A 15,376-nucleotide genomic window follows, 5' to 3' on the forward strand; every position below is an offset into this window, starting at 1 on the left:
AAAGTTATCAAGTGCAGAATTTTAGGCGGAAATTCAAAGAAGGAAAGAAGACATTACCTTGTAAAGCCAAATCTTTTCCTATGGGGCACGAAATTCCATATTTACTATTACTTGGAGGAAACTTTTTACCAAATTTAAATCCTTTTCAAGCCTATATATACCCCATAACCTAATTCATAATATTCACCAATTCATAGTCCCCAAAAGGGGAGCCTTCATGGCTCCCCCCTCCATTCTCCAGCACTAATTCCTCTATCCATCATTCCATCACCATTCTTGGAGATTGGAGCAAGGCAAGAGAAGACTAAAGATTGCACAACAATTCATCCTTGCGTTTTGTTTGCTTTTTCTTTATGTTTTGTACTTTAATTTGTAGTTTTTGCTATTTGTCTATAAGTAGCTAAACCATAAGATTTCTTTGGATGTGTTAGTAACTTTTATTGATTTATACAATTTTGGTTTGCTATTTAATATCCATTTTGTTCTTACTTCCTTTCTTCCCTAAGTTGTTCTATAATACTTCACGTTTGAGTGACACATACGGTGATGATTTAATATAACTTGCTACATAATCGTGAGAGGAGGTTGGCGAGTTAGATCCACTTAGTACACACTACAATTAGCTTCCCTTAAAACGGCACTGTTAATTGAGAGTGAGGACTTTATAAGGGTCTTAGGAGCTTTTGGGAGTTACGGATCTAGGATTGACGCCCTTAGTGTTAGTAATCTACGCTTGTGCCGCATGGGCAAAACTTATGTGACTCTTTCTATCGAAGTATGAACTGTGCTAGGGTGTTGTAGTTGGAATTTGTATAACCGTAATTGTGAAATCACTATTCTTGGAATTCCCCTATTTGTCTAATTTATTTGTTTTGTTTTATTTGTTTTTTCTTAGTTAAACCAAATCTCTTGTTTCTCTAGATAGTATATGACGCTTAGTACATAATAGCTAGTTGCAATTATATTCCCCGTGTTAGATATCCCGGTACTGACCTTTAGCTATACTAGATCTACCCTGTATACTTGCAGGTATTTTTAGTGGTAATAAAAAGTGTATCAATTAGACCCAATTTGGTTTTAATTGTTTATATGTTGGACAAATATCTCAATAACTCGATATGGATCATTAGGAAGCAGCAAAATAGGTTATGAGATATTTACGAAGAACTAAGCATTACTTGCTCACATACAAAAAATAAATAAGATAATTTGGAGAGATCTTTAGGCATTTTGGTTTTGATTTTGTTAGATGCCAATACAGTAAATGATCCATTTTAAGTTACATATGTCTGTTGGCTGTGGAGCCATTTCGTGGAGAAGTGTTGAGCATACACTTGTATCACCTTCTGCCATGACAACAGAGTTTGTAGCTTGTTTTTGGGGCATCTAGTTATTGAATATGACTGCAAAACTTTGTCAATATGCTGCATATAGTAAGGTATTGAAAGACTGCTTAAATTATGATGTGACAATAACCCTGCAGTATTATATTCCAAAACAATAGGAGTTTCCTGGTTGTGAAATAAAAGGTTCAGAATGGATAAATATATAGAGCATAAGGGAACGAATTTGATGATGACAAATCCGCTCATTAAGGGACTATCACCCAAGGTCTTTCATGGGCATGTAGCCTAAATAAGTATTATGTTGTTTAAGGATACTTCCTTACAATGAGAGTAGTTTTGGTTATTGCTCTATATTGTGTTTTGAACATGTAGTTATAAAACTCATGTTATTCTCGGTAGAAATAAAGTATTATGTTTTGTCCATTATTTGTGTTATTTGGTTTTGGTTTGATCTCACTTTAGGAGGACCGATTGGAAATAGACATATATGATCACCTTGCATGAAATTTCAATGCTACAATCCATAATTGATCTGTTGTTGATTATATTTGCATATGTGATTACTGATGGGTATAATCATGAAAAAATATGGTGACTGCCTCTTTAGTCCTATGCCGATACAGTTGATAATAAGATTGTTCGGGAATACACTATGTGATAGCATATTTGAGTGCTCATTCGGTTTGTACACATTTATTTGGTGTTATGTGTTGCCCAAGTGGGAGATTGTTAGAAATTTGGGCTTCCACATGACTAATTTAATGTGTATGACTATCTTTCAGTTTCCCAATTAAAGTGATCTAATAAAGATTAAGTTTGGGCTAAAAGTGTATTTATTCGTTATGGATCTAAGTGTAGATACCATATGAGATTTTCTATTTGATGAGGGACCGAATAGAAAATAAAAGGGTCTTTTATTTATATAAATATAAGATTAGGGTTATGGTCTCTAGACGTCAGAAGAACGTTTGATATCTCTGTATTCTCTTGACAGACTATTGTGAAGAACGTCTTTGATCGTCTGGAAGATCCATAACCGCTGAAATGCAATTCTGACGTTTAATTCTAGATGGATCAAGATACACTTCCGCTCTACTGTTTGTTCTCATTCTCCATTGTTCTTGGTTAATCTTCATAGAGAGTTTTATGTAATTGTTCAATTTGATTAATCCAACTGGGGTCCGATGGTTTTTTGTGGCTGGTTTAGAATGCAGCGAGACTTGTTTCTCCGCATTGTTCACATGTTGGAGGCGACGACTTGTACTTCCAGATGCGACCGACAGACTCGGGTTAACCCTGCTTACGAGTGCATGGTTGCACTTCGTCAATTGGACTTGTATCTTCACGTCGAGGAGACAACTAGCGGGAGTGTCTGACGAACTTTTGTGCGGTTGTGGTGGAGGCCTTCGGCTCCACCTATTTGCGCAAGCCAAATGCCACCGATTGCCAGTTCCTGCTGGACATACACGAGAAGGTGCACGACTTTCCTGGAATGCTGGGGAGCATAGATTGTGTGCATTGGGAGTGGAACTATTGCCCAAAACCATGGAGAGGCCAATTCACTAGTGGGTATAAGGGTACCCACTCTACGATGATCCTTGAGGCCATCATTGACTACTGTCTTTGGATTTGACATGCTTCAGCGTGGTCGGGTTAAACAACGACATCAATGTGCTGAACACGTCGACTCTCTTCACCGAGCAATGCAAGGGCAACGGTCTGGTTATTGAGTTCACTACCAACGGACCCCGGCATCATATGGGGTACTCCTTAGCCGATGGCTTATACCCGAGATGGCTTGTTTTTCTGGAGACGATCTCATGCCCAATGGATCCGAAGAGAGCTTTATTTGCAAAGCAACAAAAGACTGCATGGAAGGACTTGGAGCGGGGATTTGGTGTGCTTCAAGCGTGTTGGGCAATAGTGAAAAGCCCGACTCGTTCCTGGTTTATGCATCATATCGCCAATGTCATGTACGAGTGCATCATCTTGCATAACATGGTTATCAATGATGGAGGTCCAGGAGTTGTCGATTGGTCCGACGACGAAGCCCGATTAAGCGCCGGTCGTGCAACCCCGTCAGTCAGTTAAGGTTTACTGTACATAATCAATGAGAGACTACGGGAAGAGGAGACCATGCGCATGCAATAAGCCCATCATGCACTCATGTCCGACATGGTTGAAAAAGTTTGGGCACGTAGAAATCATTGACAAGGTACCTTTTTAATTATTTCCGTTTTAATATTTTTAATTAAGTAACGTAGGTTTGCATTTAATTTTGCTATTTATTATATGTGCAAAAAGAATTATTTAAAAATTAAATGAAATTGGATTTTAAAAAATATAGTCCGACCACTTGTCCGCACTCGCAGAAGGAAGGGCCAGACTAAGAAATGCTAATGTGGTGGATTATAGTCCGGCTACTAGTCCAGACTATTGCTGATGCTCTAAATGGCGGATTATAGTCCGGCCACATGTTTTGCCAGCACCTATGTTCGCCATTACAAACTTAAGTAATCTATTATGAAAATGGTACCACATCCGTCCCTTAAAAATAGAAATTATTTTCATTTGTCTGTTCCTTATAATTAGAAACTTTCTAAACGCTGTATCTTAGAAAGTAGACCCCACAATCCACTAACACTACTTCCACTATTTTTTCTCTCATCTTCCTTACTAGACCAATTATGCAGTAAGACTCAATTCGTGTCAAAAGTTTCTATTTTCAAAGACGGAGATAGCGCTAATTTTATACACATGCAAGAAACCAAATAAGTACTACTCCCTCCGTCTCAAGGTAGTTGGGGAAAATCTTTCGGGCATGAGATTTAAGAAATTGATGGGTTGAAAGTTAAAGTGAAGAGAACAAATTAAGAGAAGGAATAAAGTAAGAGAGATGAAAAGAGAGTAAAGTATGAGAGAGGATAATGTTTTTGTCAAAAAAAAAGAAATGACTCAACTATCTTAGAACAACCCAAAAAAAACGACTCAACTACCTTGCGACGGAGGGAGTATATGGGATTTATGATATTATGTGTTTGGTAAAAACCCAACGTTAATCATGTGATCAACTGACACCCCATTTTCTTGAACTCTATCTTCAGTACCAATAAATTACCTTCTCCTTCTCCAAATCGTACTCTGTTATAGTGTTAGACAATGATGGATTTAAGATTTTGAAATCGGTGGTACGAAAAATAGTAACTATGACTTGAAAACAAAAAAATACTACTAAGGTATTGCTACATCCATTTCATTTCGTTACTTGGTATTTTTCTTCCTTAGGAATCACCATTCCATTCCATATAGAAATAGTCATTCCTTTTATTTAACTAAATTCGACCATTCCATTCCACAGTGGTAGCCATACTAGTCCGCCCTAGTGGTAGCCACATCAGCATTTCTTAGTCTGTCCTATCCATTAACCCCATTTTTATTTAATTTTTAATATTATGTTTTTCTTATTTTCACATATTATAAATTACAAAATTAAATATTAAATTAAATAAAAAATATACATTACTTAATTTTAAAAAAATAACAAATTTTTTATTTTTATTTTCAAATAATAAATAGAAAAATATAATATACTATAAAACACAACAAATTTAAATAAAACACGTACATTAATTAATTAAAACACTTACATTACTTAAATTAAATTTACATTACCATAAAAATACAAACATGCTTATAGAAATAAAAGTATAAACAAAAAAAGAATCGAATAGAATGAGAAAAGTCTAATAAAAGTCAAAATTAAAAACAAAACGTTGAGTCTGGGGTTGAACCCATAACCTTTATAATTTAAAAAAAAAACATTTAGCACTAGGCTAAACATAGATTTTCTATTAAAATTAAACAAAGTTTTATATAAAGCAACAAAAACTCTCTTAAAGTGTAAAACTAATTGTCCCACGTCAAAATCACAAAGAAACTTGGAGTTAAAAACATATATAAAACTACCATTTATCCCACATCAAAGTCAAAATGAACGTTGGAGTTGAAAATCTATCTATAAAAGGTTTACACAAGCAATGCAAAACTAGCTCATGAAGGATTATATTATACAATATATAATATTTCACTAATTCACAGATCTGTTTTTTAGTATGGATCATTGTGAACTTATAATTTTTTTATTTTTAATTTAAAAATGATTTCTTTAATTAAAAAATCAAATTTTTATAATTAAAAATAATTTTTTATAATTAATTTTTTTATTGTCTGTCGTTTGTGCTCCTGCAGTGGGCGGATGAGGAGACGAACGATGGTCGGGCTCCCCTTCGTCCGCGACGGAAACATCGGTCGTCTTGCTCGTCTGGACGATCGTCCGTCCGCCTGCAATGGTCGGACGATCGCAGGCGGGGACGAGTGAGAGGCCTCGTCCAGATGAATTTTACACCATTGCTGATGCGCTTATAGTATTATATTTGAATTTAATATCATCTCAATTTTAATTAGAATTTTTAATAATTGAACACACACACGAAAATATTTGGCAAAAATAATTTTGAATAAACATTTTTTTGATAGAATCAACATATAAATTATTAATGTTTCATTTCATGCCATTCATATATTATTTGTAGTTAACAAACATAGGAATGTAATCAATCAAAGAATAACAATTCCATTTCCTTTGTATTTCCTTTGTATTTGTAGTTAACAAACATAGGAATGTAACCAATCAAAGAATAACAAGAATGAAATGGAATTGTAATTCCATTCCCACCTCCATTCTAGTCCCATCTTCAATCCATTCGATTATACCAAAAAGCCTCTAAAGGGTTACAAAAATAGAAAATACTCCGTCCGTTCCAACTAAGTTGAGTCAAATTTTTTTAACATTATGATTAAGAATTGTATTGAAAAGTAAAATTGAGGAATAGAATAGGAAAAATAAAAGAGAGAGTAAGTAAAGTCGGTGATAAAATATAATTCAACTTAGTTAAGACGAGAGGAAGTGAAAAATAACTACAGTCAGCCAGACTTAAAAGTAGTGGAGTACTCCTTAAAAATGCTGCTCCTAAATAATGTCTCACTTAAAAGTAAAAACTATTTTCATTGGTCCATTCTTTAAAATTAGAAAATTTTCAAATTGTGTATTTTAGAAAGTGGACTCCACAATTCACTAATACTACTTATACTACTTTTTTTTCTTCTCTGCTTACTAGATTAATTGTGAATTAAGACTCGTATCATGTCAAAAGTTACTATTTTAAAAAACAGAGGTGGTAGTAATAATTTTATACACGTGCAAGAAATTATGGGATTTATGATATTACTCCCTCCGTCCCACTTTAGGAGTCTCAGTTGAGTTTGGCATGGGTTTTAAGAAATGTAAAGGAAAATTGGTGAAAAAATATAGTAGAACGTGAGTTTTACTTTTTTATATTAGTTTTATAATAAAATGTGAGTAGAAAAAGGTTAGTGGAATGTGAAACCTAATACCATTTATGAAATATTCTAACCGAGACTTCTAAAGTGGGACACTCAAAAATGATAAACCGAGACTCATAAAATGGGATGGAGGGAGTAGGTGTTCGGTAAAAACCCAACGTTACTCATATGATCAACTGTTTGGTAAAAACCCAACGTTACTCATATGATCAACTGTTTGGTAAAAACCCAACGTTATTCATATGATCAACTGACACCTAGTAGATGGGATTTAAGATATTAGCTGTTTGGTAAAACCCAATATTACTATGATCAATCATGAGTTTCCCGTTTTCTTAAACTCTATTTTGCGTACCAATATATTGACCTTCTTCATCTCTAATTCTTACTCTGTTAAAAATATTAAACAATGATGGATTTAAGATTTTGAGACTGGTGGTACGAAAAATAATTATTGTGACTTAGAAATAAAAAAAATATTCCTTTTGTCCACAAAATGGTCTCATTTTAATATTTTGGGACGTATGCAAAAAATAGTCCCATTTCTATAAGTGGAAAGTCTTTTTCTTATATTTTTTCTACTTTTTCTCCTCTCTTTCATACTTTACCTACTTTTTCTCCAAATTTCTCTTAGAGCATCTCCAATGGCGGACGTCCGGTCGGACATCCGCGACGGGCGACCAGGACGTCCGCCATTGTGGCGTGGAAGGTAGGATACGGACGTCCCGTAAGGACGTCGGATGTCCTCGGACGTACAGGCGACGGGCGGGCGGACGGCCGCCATTGTGGTGTGGGTCGGACGTCCGGTATTAATTTTTTTTAAAAAAAAAACTCTATATATACGGCTTGTTGCACTTCATTTCATTCACACCACTTGTGTTAACAAGTTTCTCTCTTCTTTTACTACAAATTTCATTTATACTTAATGGAGAACGACAGAACCTCCCCCGGCACGAGCGAGTCGCTGACTCCGACGTTTCCCGCCGAACTGGAGGGAAACTCTAGCGGAAATGCGACAATGCTTCCGGCAATGTCGGGGATGGGTAGGATGGGTGGTATGGGTGGGATGGGTGGTATGATGTCCCCTTACTTCGGTATGTACAATTGGATGGGTGGGATGGGTGGTATGATGCCCAGGGCAGCGGTGATGAGGGGCATGACCCCAAATATGATGGGGATGGGGATGGGGATGGGGGGTATAACCCCAAATATGATGGGGATGGGTGGGATGATGCCGGGGATGATGCAGACCATGCCTGGTGGAGAGGGGTGGCAGGGGCCCTGAACCACTAGCGGACGATGTCTATCGCCCGGTTATCGATATGCTGTCTACTGATACCCCCTCCAGTTTTGTTCCGGAGACTCAGTTCACCAGCGTGGAAACTTTCTCTTTTGAGGAGTTGAGGCTATCTCCAATCAGGGAGACTCCCGATGATGTGGGGACAGCGGCAAGGGGCAGGGGCAAGGGCAAGGGCAAGGGCAAGGGGAAAGCCACGGGCTCTTCCTCGCGAACGGTGGCTGAGGAGGAGGATGATGAGGAGACGGGAAAGCGGACGGTCTGGAGCGTGTGGGAAAACGTCGTGCTTTCGAAGGCTTGGGTTTCAATAGTCGAGGATCCCTATGTGGGTGCTAACCAGCATATTGACAGACTGTGGCATCGTGTCGCTGAAGCCTACCTCACACACAAACCGGCTGGGGCAAAGAGTCGCGTTCCCGAACAATGTCGGAAACAGTGGGAGCGGTTGAGGCCTAAGCTTAGTCGATTTGCTGGCCTCTACCAAAATAATCTCCGCCAGGCAACCAGCGGTATGTCCGAGGAGGATGTGAAGAACCGTGCCCTGGCGCAGTACCCCGACAGATCTTTGAAGTTCAAAGATTTCGACCAATGGGAGTCCTATCTCGTGGTGAAGGATTCCCAAAAGTTTTTTGGAGTGTCGAATCGGGCTGGCAGAAGAGGACGAAGATCAACGCTTCTGGTGAATACAGCAGTAGTGCTGGTTCGCACGAGCTCCCAGAAGCCGAGGAAGTGTCCGCGCTACCTCAATCAGACTCCCGCCGGCGTCGTCGCCCGATTGGGCAAAAGGCTGCGCAGCGGAAGGCTAGGGGAAGCAGCAGCGGGTCGTTCGAGGTCCAATCGGAGGCCCCTGCTCCCCCAGAAGAGTACGACCGTCTCGCCCGCGCGCAGATAACGACTAGCTTGGTCCGGACCATGCATAGGTGGCATAGCACGACAGATCCTGTGTACAAAAGGATGTTGAAGGATGTCATCGATGGATGTCGGCGTGATTTGGGCATGCCACCCATTGGAGATGATGGCGCCGAGATTAGCGGCGGGGACGACGGGGGCGGCACGAGCGACGGCGAGGGCGGCACGTACGACGAGGAGTGAGCCGAGTCAAAAATTTTATTATGTAATTTTTTCTTTTTTATTATGTAATTTTTTTTCTTTTTTTTATGTAATTTTTTTAATGAAGCATTTGCAATTTTCCCGTATTTCGTGTCAAAATTATAATTCCGTTGCGTATATTTGTGAATTTGTGATTTTTTTATTGCGGGAAGTCCTAGTGGGAAGGGCGATGGGAAGGGCGGATTGTGAAGGGGATGTCCTAGTGACGTGGCAGTGAGATGGGAAGTCGTAGTGACGTGGCAGAAGGTGTTTTTAGGAAGTCCTAGTGGATGTCCGAGTGGGACATCCGCCCACTGGAGATGCTCTTATTTTACCTATTTGTCTCCTTTCCTCTTACTTTACTATATTTCTCATGAAAACCCGTGTCATCCACAAATGTGACTATTTTTCGTGGAGGGGAGAGTACTACTTCCGTCCCTAAAAAATAGACAATTTGAAACAACACGAGTTATAATGTATAATTGGTAAGTAAGAGATAGATAGATAGATAGAAAAAATTATTGGAGAATTGTTAGTGAAGAATGAGACTCACCGAGAAAAAAAAGTTTTCTTAAATAGAAGGTCTATTTATAAAGTACATCCTGAAATAACAAATGTTGTCTATTTTCATGAATGGGAGAAATACGAGTATGAAAAAGCACTTATGTCAAAAGTGCAATATTAAAAGATAGAAAATGCTACTACCCCATGGATCGCCTTAAAAAAATACTTACTACAGCTACAAAGGATGACAAAAATAATAAATAAAAAATATCTATAGTGACTTAAAAAGTAGTACTACAATGCCCCCACGTTTTCTTTTTCTTTTTTTATCTTATTCAAGTTATTATTTTTTATATTTGGAAATAAATTGTTCTCTCATTTCCCTCATTAATATATTCAATCAATCTTTTTATTCTACTTTATCATATTCAGCTATTCCATCTAAAATTATACTCCCTCCATCCCATTTTACTTGCACGGTTGCTTTTCGGCCCGTCACAAACTCCTTATACTCCCTCCGTCCGCTATTAGGAGTTCCATTTATGGGCGACACGAGTTTTAAGAAATGTTAAGAAAAGTGGGTGGAAAAAAGTTAGTGGAATAGGGGTCCCACTTATATATATTAATTTTAAATGAAATGTGAGTGGAATGAGTTAGTGGAAGGTGGGACCCTATTACCATTTATGGTAAAAGTGAACTGGGACTCCTATTCGCGGACGGACTAAAATGGAAAAATAGGACTCCTATTCGCGGACGGACTAAAAAGTTAATGCATGTAATTAATATGTTAGTTTAAGTTAAGAGCTCATTTATTAAGTGATGTCTAAATTCTAATTTAATTACACTAAAAAATCAATCCCAAATTTACGGACTAAAATGAAAAGTGCGAGTAACATAGGACGAAGAGAGTATGTCATTTCAAGAATATGGACATCTTGAATGCAATAAAAGGAGTAGTAAAAATGCTACTCCCTCTGTCCATTAGAAATAAACGTTTTCCTTTTTGGTGTGTCCTATTAAAAATGACACGTTTATAAAAATGAAAATAATACTCTTTTTATTTTTTATTTTTTACTTTACTCTCTCTTTATTAATTCAATAAACAACACTACATAAAATTCTATGGCGAAAAGCAAATGTTACATGTGTAATTGGAGGGAGGGACTACTTTATAATGTCTCACCTTAAGAGCATATCCGGTGGGCGGATGTCCCACTCGGACATCCACTAGGACATCCCAAAAACACCTCCTGCCACGTCACTAGGACTTCCCATCCCACTGTCACATCACTAGGACATCCCCTGCACAATCCGCCATTCCCACTAAAACTTCCAGCAATAAAAAAAATCACAATAATGTAATTACGTAAAAACGGAATTATAATTTTGACATGGAATACGAGAAAGCAAAATACGGGCAAAAATACATAGTCATAAAACATAAAAAAAACATAGTTAGAAAAAAAACAAAATACATAGTCATTCAAAAAAAGAAAAATACATAGTCCAATATCCCCGGCTCACTCCGCGCTGTCCTCGTCGCCCGTATATATAGAGTTTAAAAAAAAAAAAATTACCGGACGTCCGACCCGGACGTCCGACCCACTCCACAATGGCGGACGTCCGTATCCGACCTTCGACGCCACAATGGCGGACGTCCCGGTCGCCCGACCGGACGTCCGCCATTGGAGATGCTCTAAGAGCATCTGTAACGCAAGGGGCCGGGCCGCATCTCGCGAGTCCCGGCCCGTTCCGAGCGTTGCACGGAGGAGAGTCACGGCCCAGGCCCGTCCCGGGGCCGCGTTCCCGGCCTGTCGCGCGCCCCGCGTCCCGGCCTGGGACGGCGTTGCACGGTGACGGGCCGCAACTGTAGAGTCCCGACCCCGCGTTACACGCTCCTCGAGCAGGGCCGCAACCAAATTTTTTTTTTTAAATTCGAAATTTTTTTCTATAAATACTACTCCATTTTCATACACATTCAACTTCATATTCAACTTAAAATCTCTTCCTAGAATTCGAAAAAATGCCTCCACGTCAAAGAATATTCGAAGATCAAATGTCCCGGTCGTTAGCAGAGGCGCTACCGGCAATCCAAGAAGAAATCAACAACGAAGTTGAACGCTACCAAGCTGTTATTCAAGCTTGGAACGAACAACAAACCCGGGTACCACGTACCCGGATGTATATTATTTTATTTGGACTCGCACCAATGTTTTCCAAAATTGAAATTATGTTTTTATGTATTTTATTTTCAGTTTTAAAATTTCTATGTTGTAATTTTACAGTATTCGATGAAATTAAATTTTCCGTGTTATAAATTTCCAGCATTTTTTATTTTACGAGTTAAATAGGTTGGAGTTGTGAATAGTGTCATTTATTAGTTGCGGCCCGGGCTGTAACCTGCAGGGTTACAACAGTTGGGGCTTGGGCCGCAACTGTAGAGGAATGATGACGTGGAGGGGACTTGGGGCCGGAAATAGGGACGGAGTTAATGATGCCCTAACAATAACTAAAGAAAGGAATATATAAAATGCATTACAAAAGTAGTCCTAGAATTGACATTCAAATACAGTTGTAGGCCCCATAAATAAATGCTGCGTCAGCCGTGATAATTAGTTTCCTTTTCGTGACCGACTGAAACCATTAATATTTTATTCCTATACAAAATTACAAATAAAATAAGGCGGTCGTGCATACACGAAAGAAGAGTATTAGTTGCGAAAGGGATCTCGAGTGGGCAGTTGGACGAAATGGATTCAGCTTCTTCCAACACCAAGACTCCCCTTCTCGAGAGAAACTCTCCGGAGGAGGGACTGCTGAGCAAGGTGATCGATGTGGCGGAGGCCAAGGAGCAGGTGGTGTTCGCGCTGCCCATGATCCTTACCAACGCCGCCTTCTACTTCATCCCTCTCGTCTCCGTCATGTTCGCCGGCCACCTTGGTGATCTCGAACTCGCCGCCGCTAATCTCGCCAATTCCTGGGCTGCTGTCACCGGTTTCTCTTTCTTGGTTATTACTTTACTTCATTTGACTCCAATTTGGCTTCAATTACAAATTTATTTCGTCATCTTATACGATTTCGTCTCAATCTAATCAACTGGATTGGTCGTGTAAGTGAAAAAATGCATACTCTATATATTGTATAAATTCCTCAACATGTCAACATAATGGCAACACACTGTCAACGGTCAACATTTTCTATTGATGTTATTTTGTCATTTGTTGACATTGACATTTTCTGCAGCTACTGTCTCTGTTCCACTCTAAGTGGAGCATTTCTTTTTCGGCACGAGATTTTATGTATGGTTATTTGGTGAATTAAATTGAGAGAATAAAATAAGAGAGAGAAAGTAGAGAGAGTGATGTTGCTATATTTAGAAATGTCTCATTGAGAGTGAGACGTACCAAGAAGGAAAATATGTCACTTAGAGTGGGACAAATGAAGTACTATTATTTTGTTATCTGTTGACATTTTCTGATTGTCCTGATTTGGAGTTTGTACAATATTTAGAGTTTGTATTTGATTACATCCATTCGTTCAAGTATGTTAAATTGAAAAATGAACAAATGATTTGAGCTTCAATTCCTTAGATTCTTTACTAGAATCAACAATCATGTTTACCGATCATTTTAGAGAATTAGTGTGCTTTGGTGTAGGTTGGGTTGAGTGGTTCCCTTGAAACCTTATGTGGCCAAGGATTTGGTGCGAAAATGTACAGGATAATGGGAGTGTATCTCCAGACTTCTTGCATTATATCGCTCATCTCCACTGTCCTCGTGTCTGTTCTGTGGTGGTATTCCGACACTATCCTCATTTTACTGCAGCAAGATCCTCAAATCGCAAATTCGGCCGGTTTGTATCTCAAGTACTTGATTCCGGGGCTGTTTGCTTATGGATTCTTGCAAAATATGCTTAGGTTTCTTCAGACACAGTCGGTCGTTATCCCACTCGTTGTCTGCTCGGTGGTCCCTCTTGTCCTGCACATTGGTATTGCCTATGCTTTGGTTAATTGGTCCGCCCTCGGATACAAGGGAGCTCCATTGGCAGCTTCCATATCTTTGTGGTTATCATTCTTCATGCTAGCCTCGTACTTGCTTACTGCAAATAAATTCAAATACACGTGGGATGGATTTACTTGGGAGTCTTTAAGTCATATATGGCCAAGCTTGAAGCTTGCTCTGCCTTCTGCAGCAATGGTTTGGTTAGTTGATTTCTAGCTTAGAGTATATGTGATTGCTTCGTTTTCCTTTTGTTTCTCTTATGATCGATACTAACATACTATTGAAATCAGTCTGGAATATTGGGCTTTCGAGATTCTTGTTTTATTGGGCGGATTGATGCCAAACCCGGAGGTCACTACTTCGCTCATAGCGATGTGGTAAGTAGTAGTATGATGCCTCAACTTGGTTTATTCGCAAGGTTGATACTCATGACTTTATATTGATCAGTGTGAACACGGAAGCAATTACGTACATGATTGCTTATGGCTTGAGTGCAGCAGCTAGGTAAGAATAAACGTCCCTAAATTTCTCTGTTTCGTGTGATTTTCCTAGTGGTGAATTTCTGCTGTTGCAGCACGAGGGTGTCTAACGAGTTGGGCGCTGGGCAGCCTGATCGAGCCAGGCAAGCCATGCACGTCACTCTTAAGCTCACCGTTATCCTTGCACTAGCTGTAGTTTTGGCGCTGTCTTTGGGGCATAATCTCTGGGCAAGCGCCTTCAGCAGTAGCCCCGTGATAATTCAAGCATTCGCCTCAATGACGCCCTTCCTCGTCGTGTCCATATTGTGTGATTTTGTTCAAGGAATATTATCAGGTTGTGTGTCGTGATTCGCCACTAAAGTAGCGATGTTGAGAGATCCGATTAGATTGAAAGACGTTTATTTGAGTGCAGGGGTAGCACGAGGTTGCGGTTGGCAGCATTTGGTTGTGTATATCAACTTGGGAGGATTCTACTGCATCGGAATGCTTGTCGCCGCTTTTCTTGCATTCAAGACTACACTCCGTGCCAAGGTACGTACGCTTTCTTGCTATGTTTAGAAACGAATAGAAAGGTGCGGACGAACCTCTTTTTATCGTCCGCACGGTACACTCATATGAGTTTTTATCATTACTAAAAATTGAAACTTGAACTAAGATGCATAAAATCTGTTTTTGTTTGGCACAGGGATTATGGATTGGGTTGATATGTGGTCTGACTGCACAAACAATTGGCCTTTTCCTGCTGTCCAAATTTACAAAGTGGAAGAAGATAGAGATGGCTCAAGATACATCTCTCAAGCCCAATGTATGACTCATGTAATCTTCTATATTCATATTGATTATGCAATTATTTTTGGATGATGCAATAATTTGCACTTGGTTATGGCCTGGAATATATTATTAAATACATAACATATAATTATATATTTTTATATAAAATAGAATTCAAAATTAATATCCTATATTCTCATCCTCCCATAACCTTTTTAATTTTTTTTTGAGATTTTCCTCCAAATTTGATAATCTTCTCCACTCTTCTTTTAATTTCGTATACTCCCACTCATTTTGTGCTATTCATCGCCGTAGATATACAAACTTTTGCCAATTAATTGTGCCTCACTTTAATTGCAATCAAGTAAATTGAACATTAATAATTTTTATTTTGTTGAGTTGTGGAGAAAGGGAAGTGAAAGCTCGTCTTAAGACTCTAAGCATGTATCTTCAGTTCACGTGCAAATTAAACACGTGCAAATTAAA

At 38.8% G+C, this 15,376-nt stretch overlaps 1 protein-coding gene across 1 annotated transcript; it reads left to right on the top strand.

Moving 5' to 3' along the window:
- Positions 1-12,302: 12,302 nt before the first annotated feature.
- On the top strand, positions 12,303-15,081 carry LOC121804758 (protein DETOXIFICATION 19-like). Its single transcript, XM_042204410.1, has 7 exons — positions 12,303-12,647; positions 13,296-13,840; positions 13,931-14,017; positions 14,088-14,144; positions 14,215-14,453; positions 14,532-14,650; positions 14,805-15,081. Exons 1-7 carry the CDS (start codon positions 12,390-12,392, stop codon positions 14,928-14,930), a joined length of 1,431 nt encoding a protein of 476 aa, XP_042060344.1. The 5' UTR covers positions 12,303-12,389; the 3' UTR covers positions 14,931-15,081.
- The last annotated feature ends 295 nt before the right edge of the window (positions 15,082-15,376 follow it).

The sequence above is a fragment of the Salvia splendens genome, chromosome 5 (assembly GCF_004379255.2).
Source record: "Salvia splendens isolate huo1 chromosome 5, SspV2, whole genome shotgun sequence".
NCBI classification, from domain to species: Eukaryota; Viridiplantae; Streptophyta; class Magnoliopsida; order Lamiales; family Lamiaceae; genus Salvia; species Salvia splendens.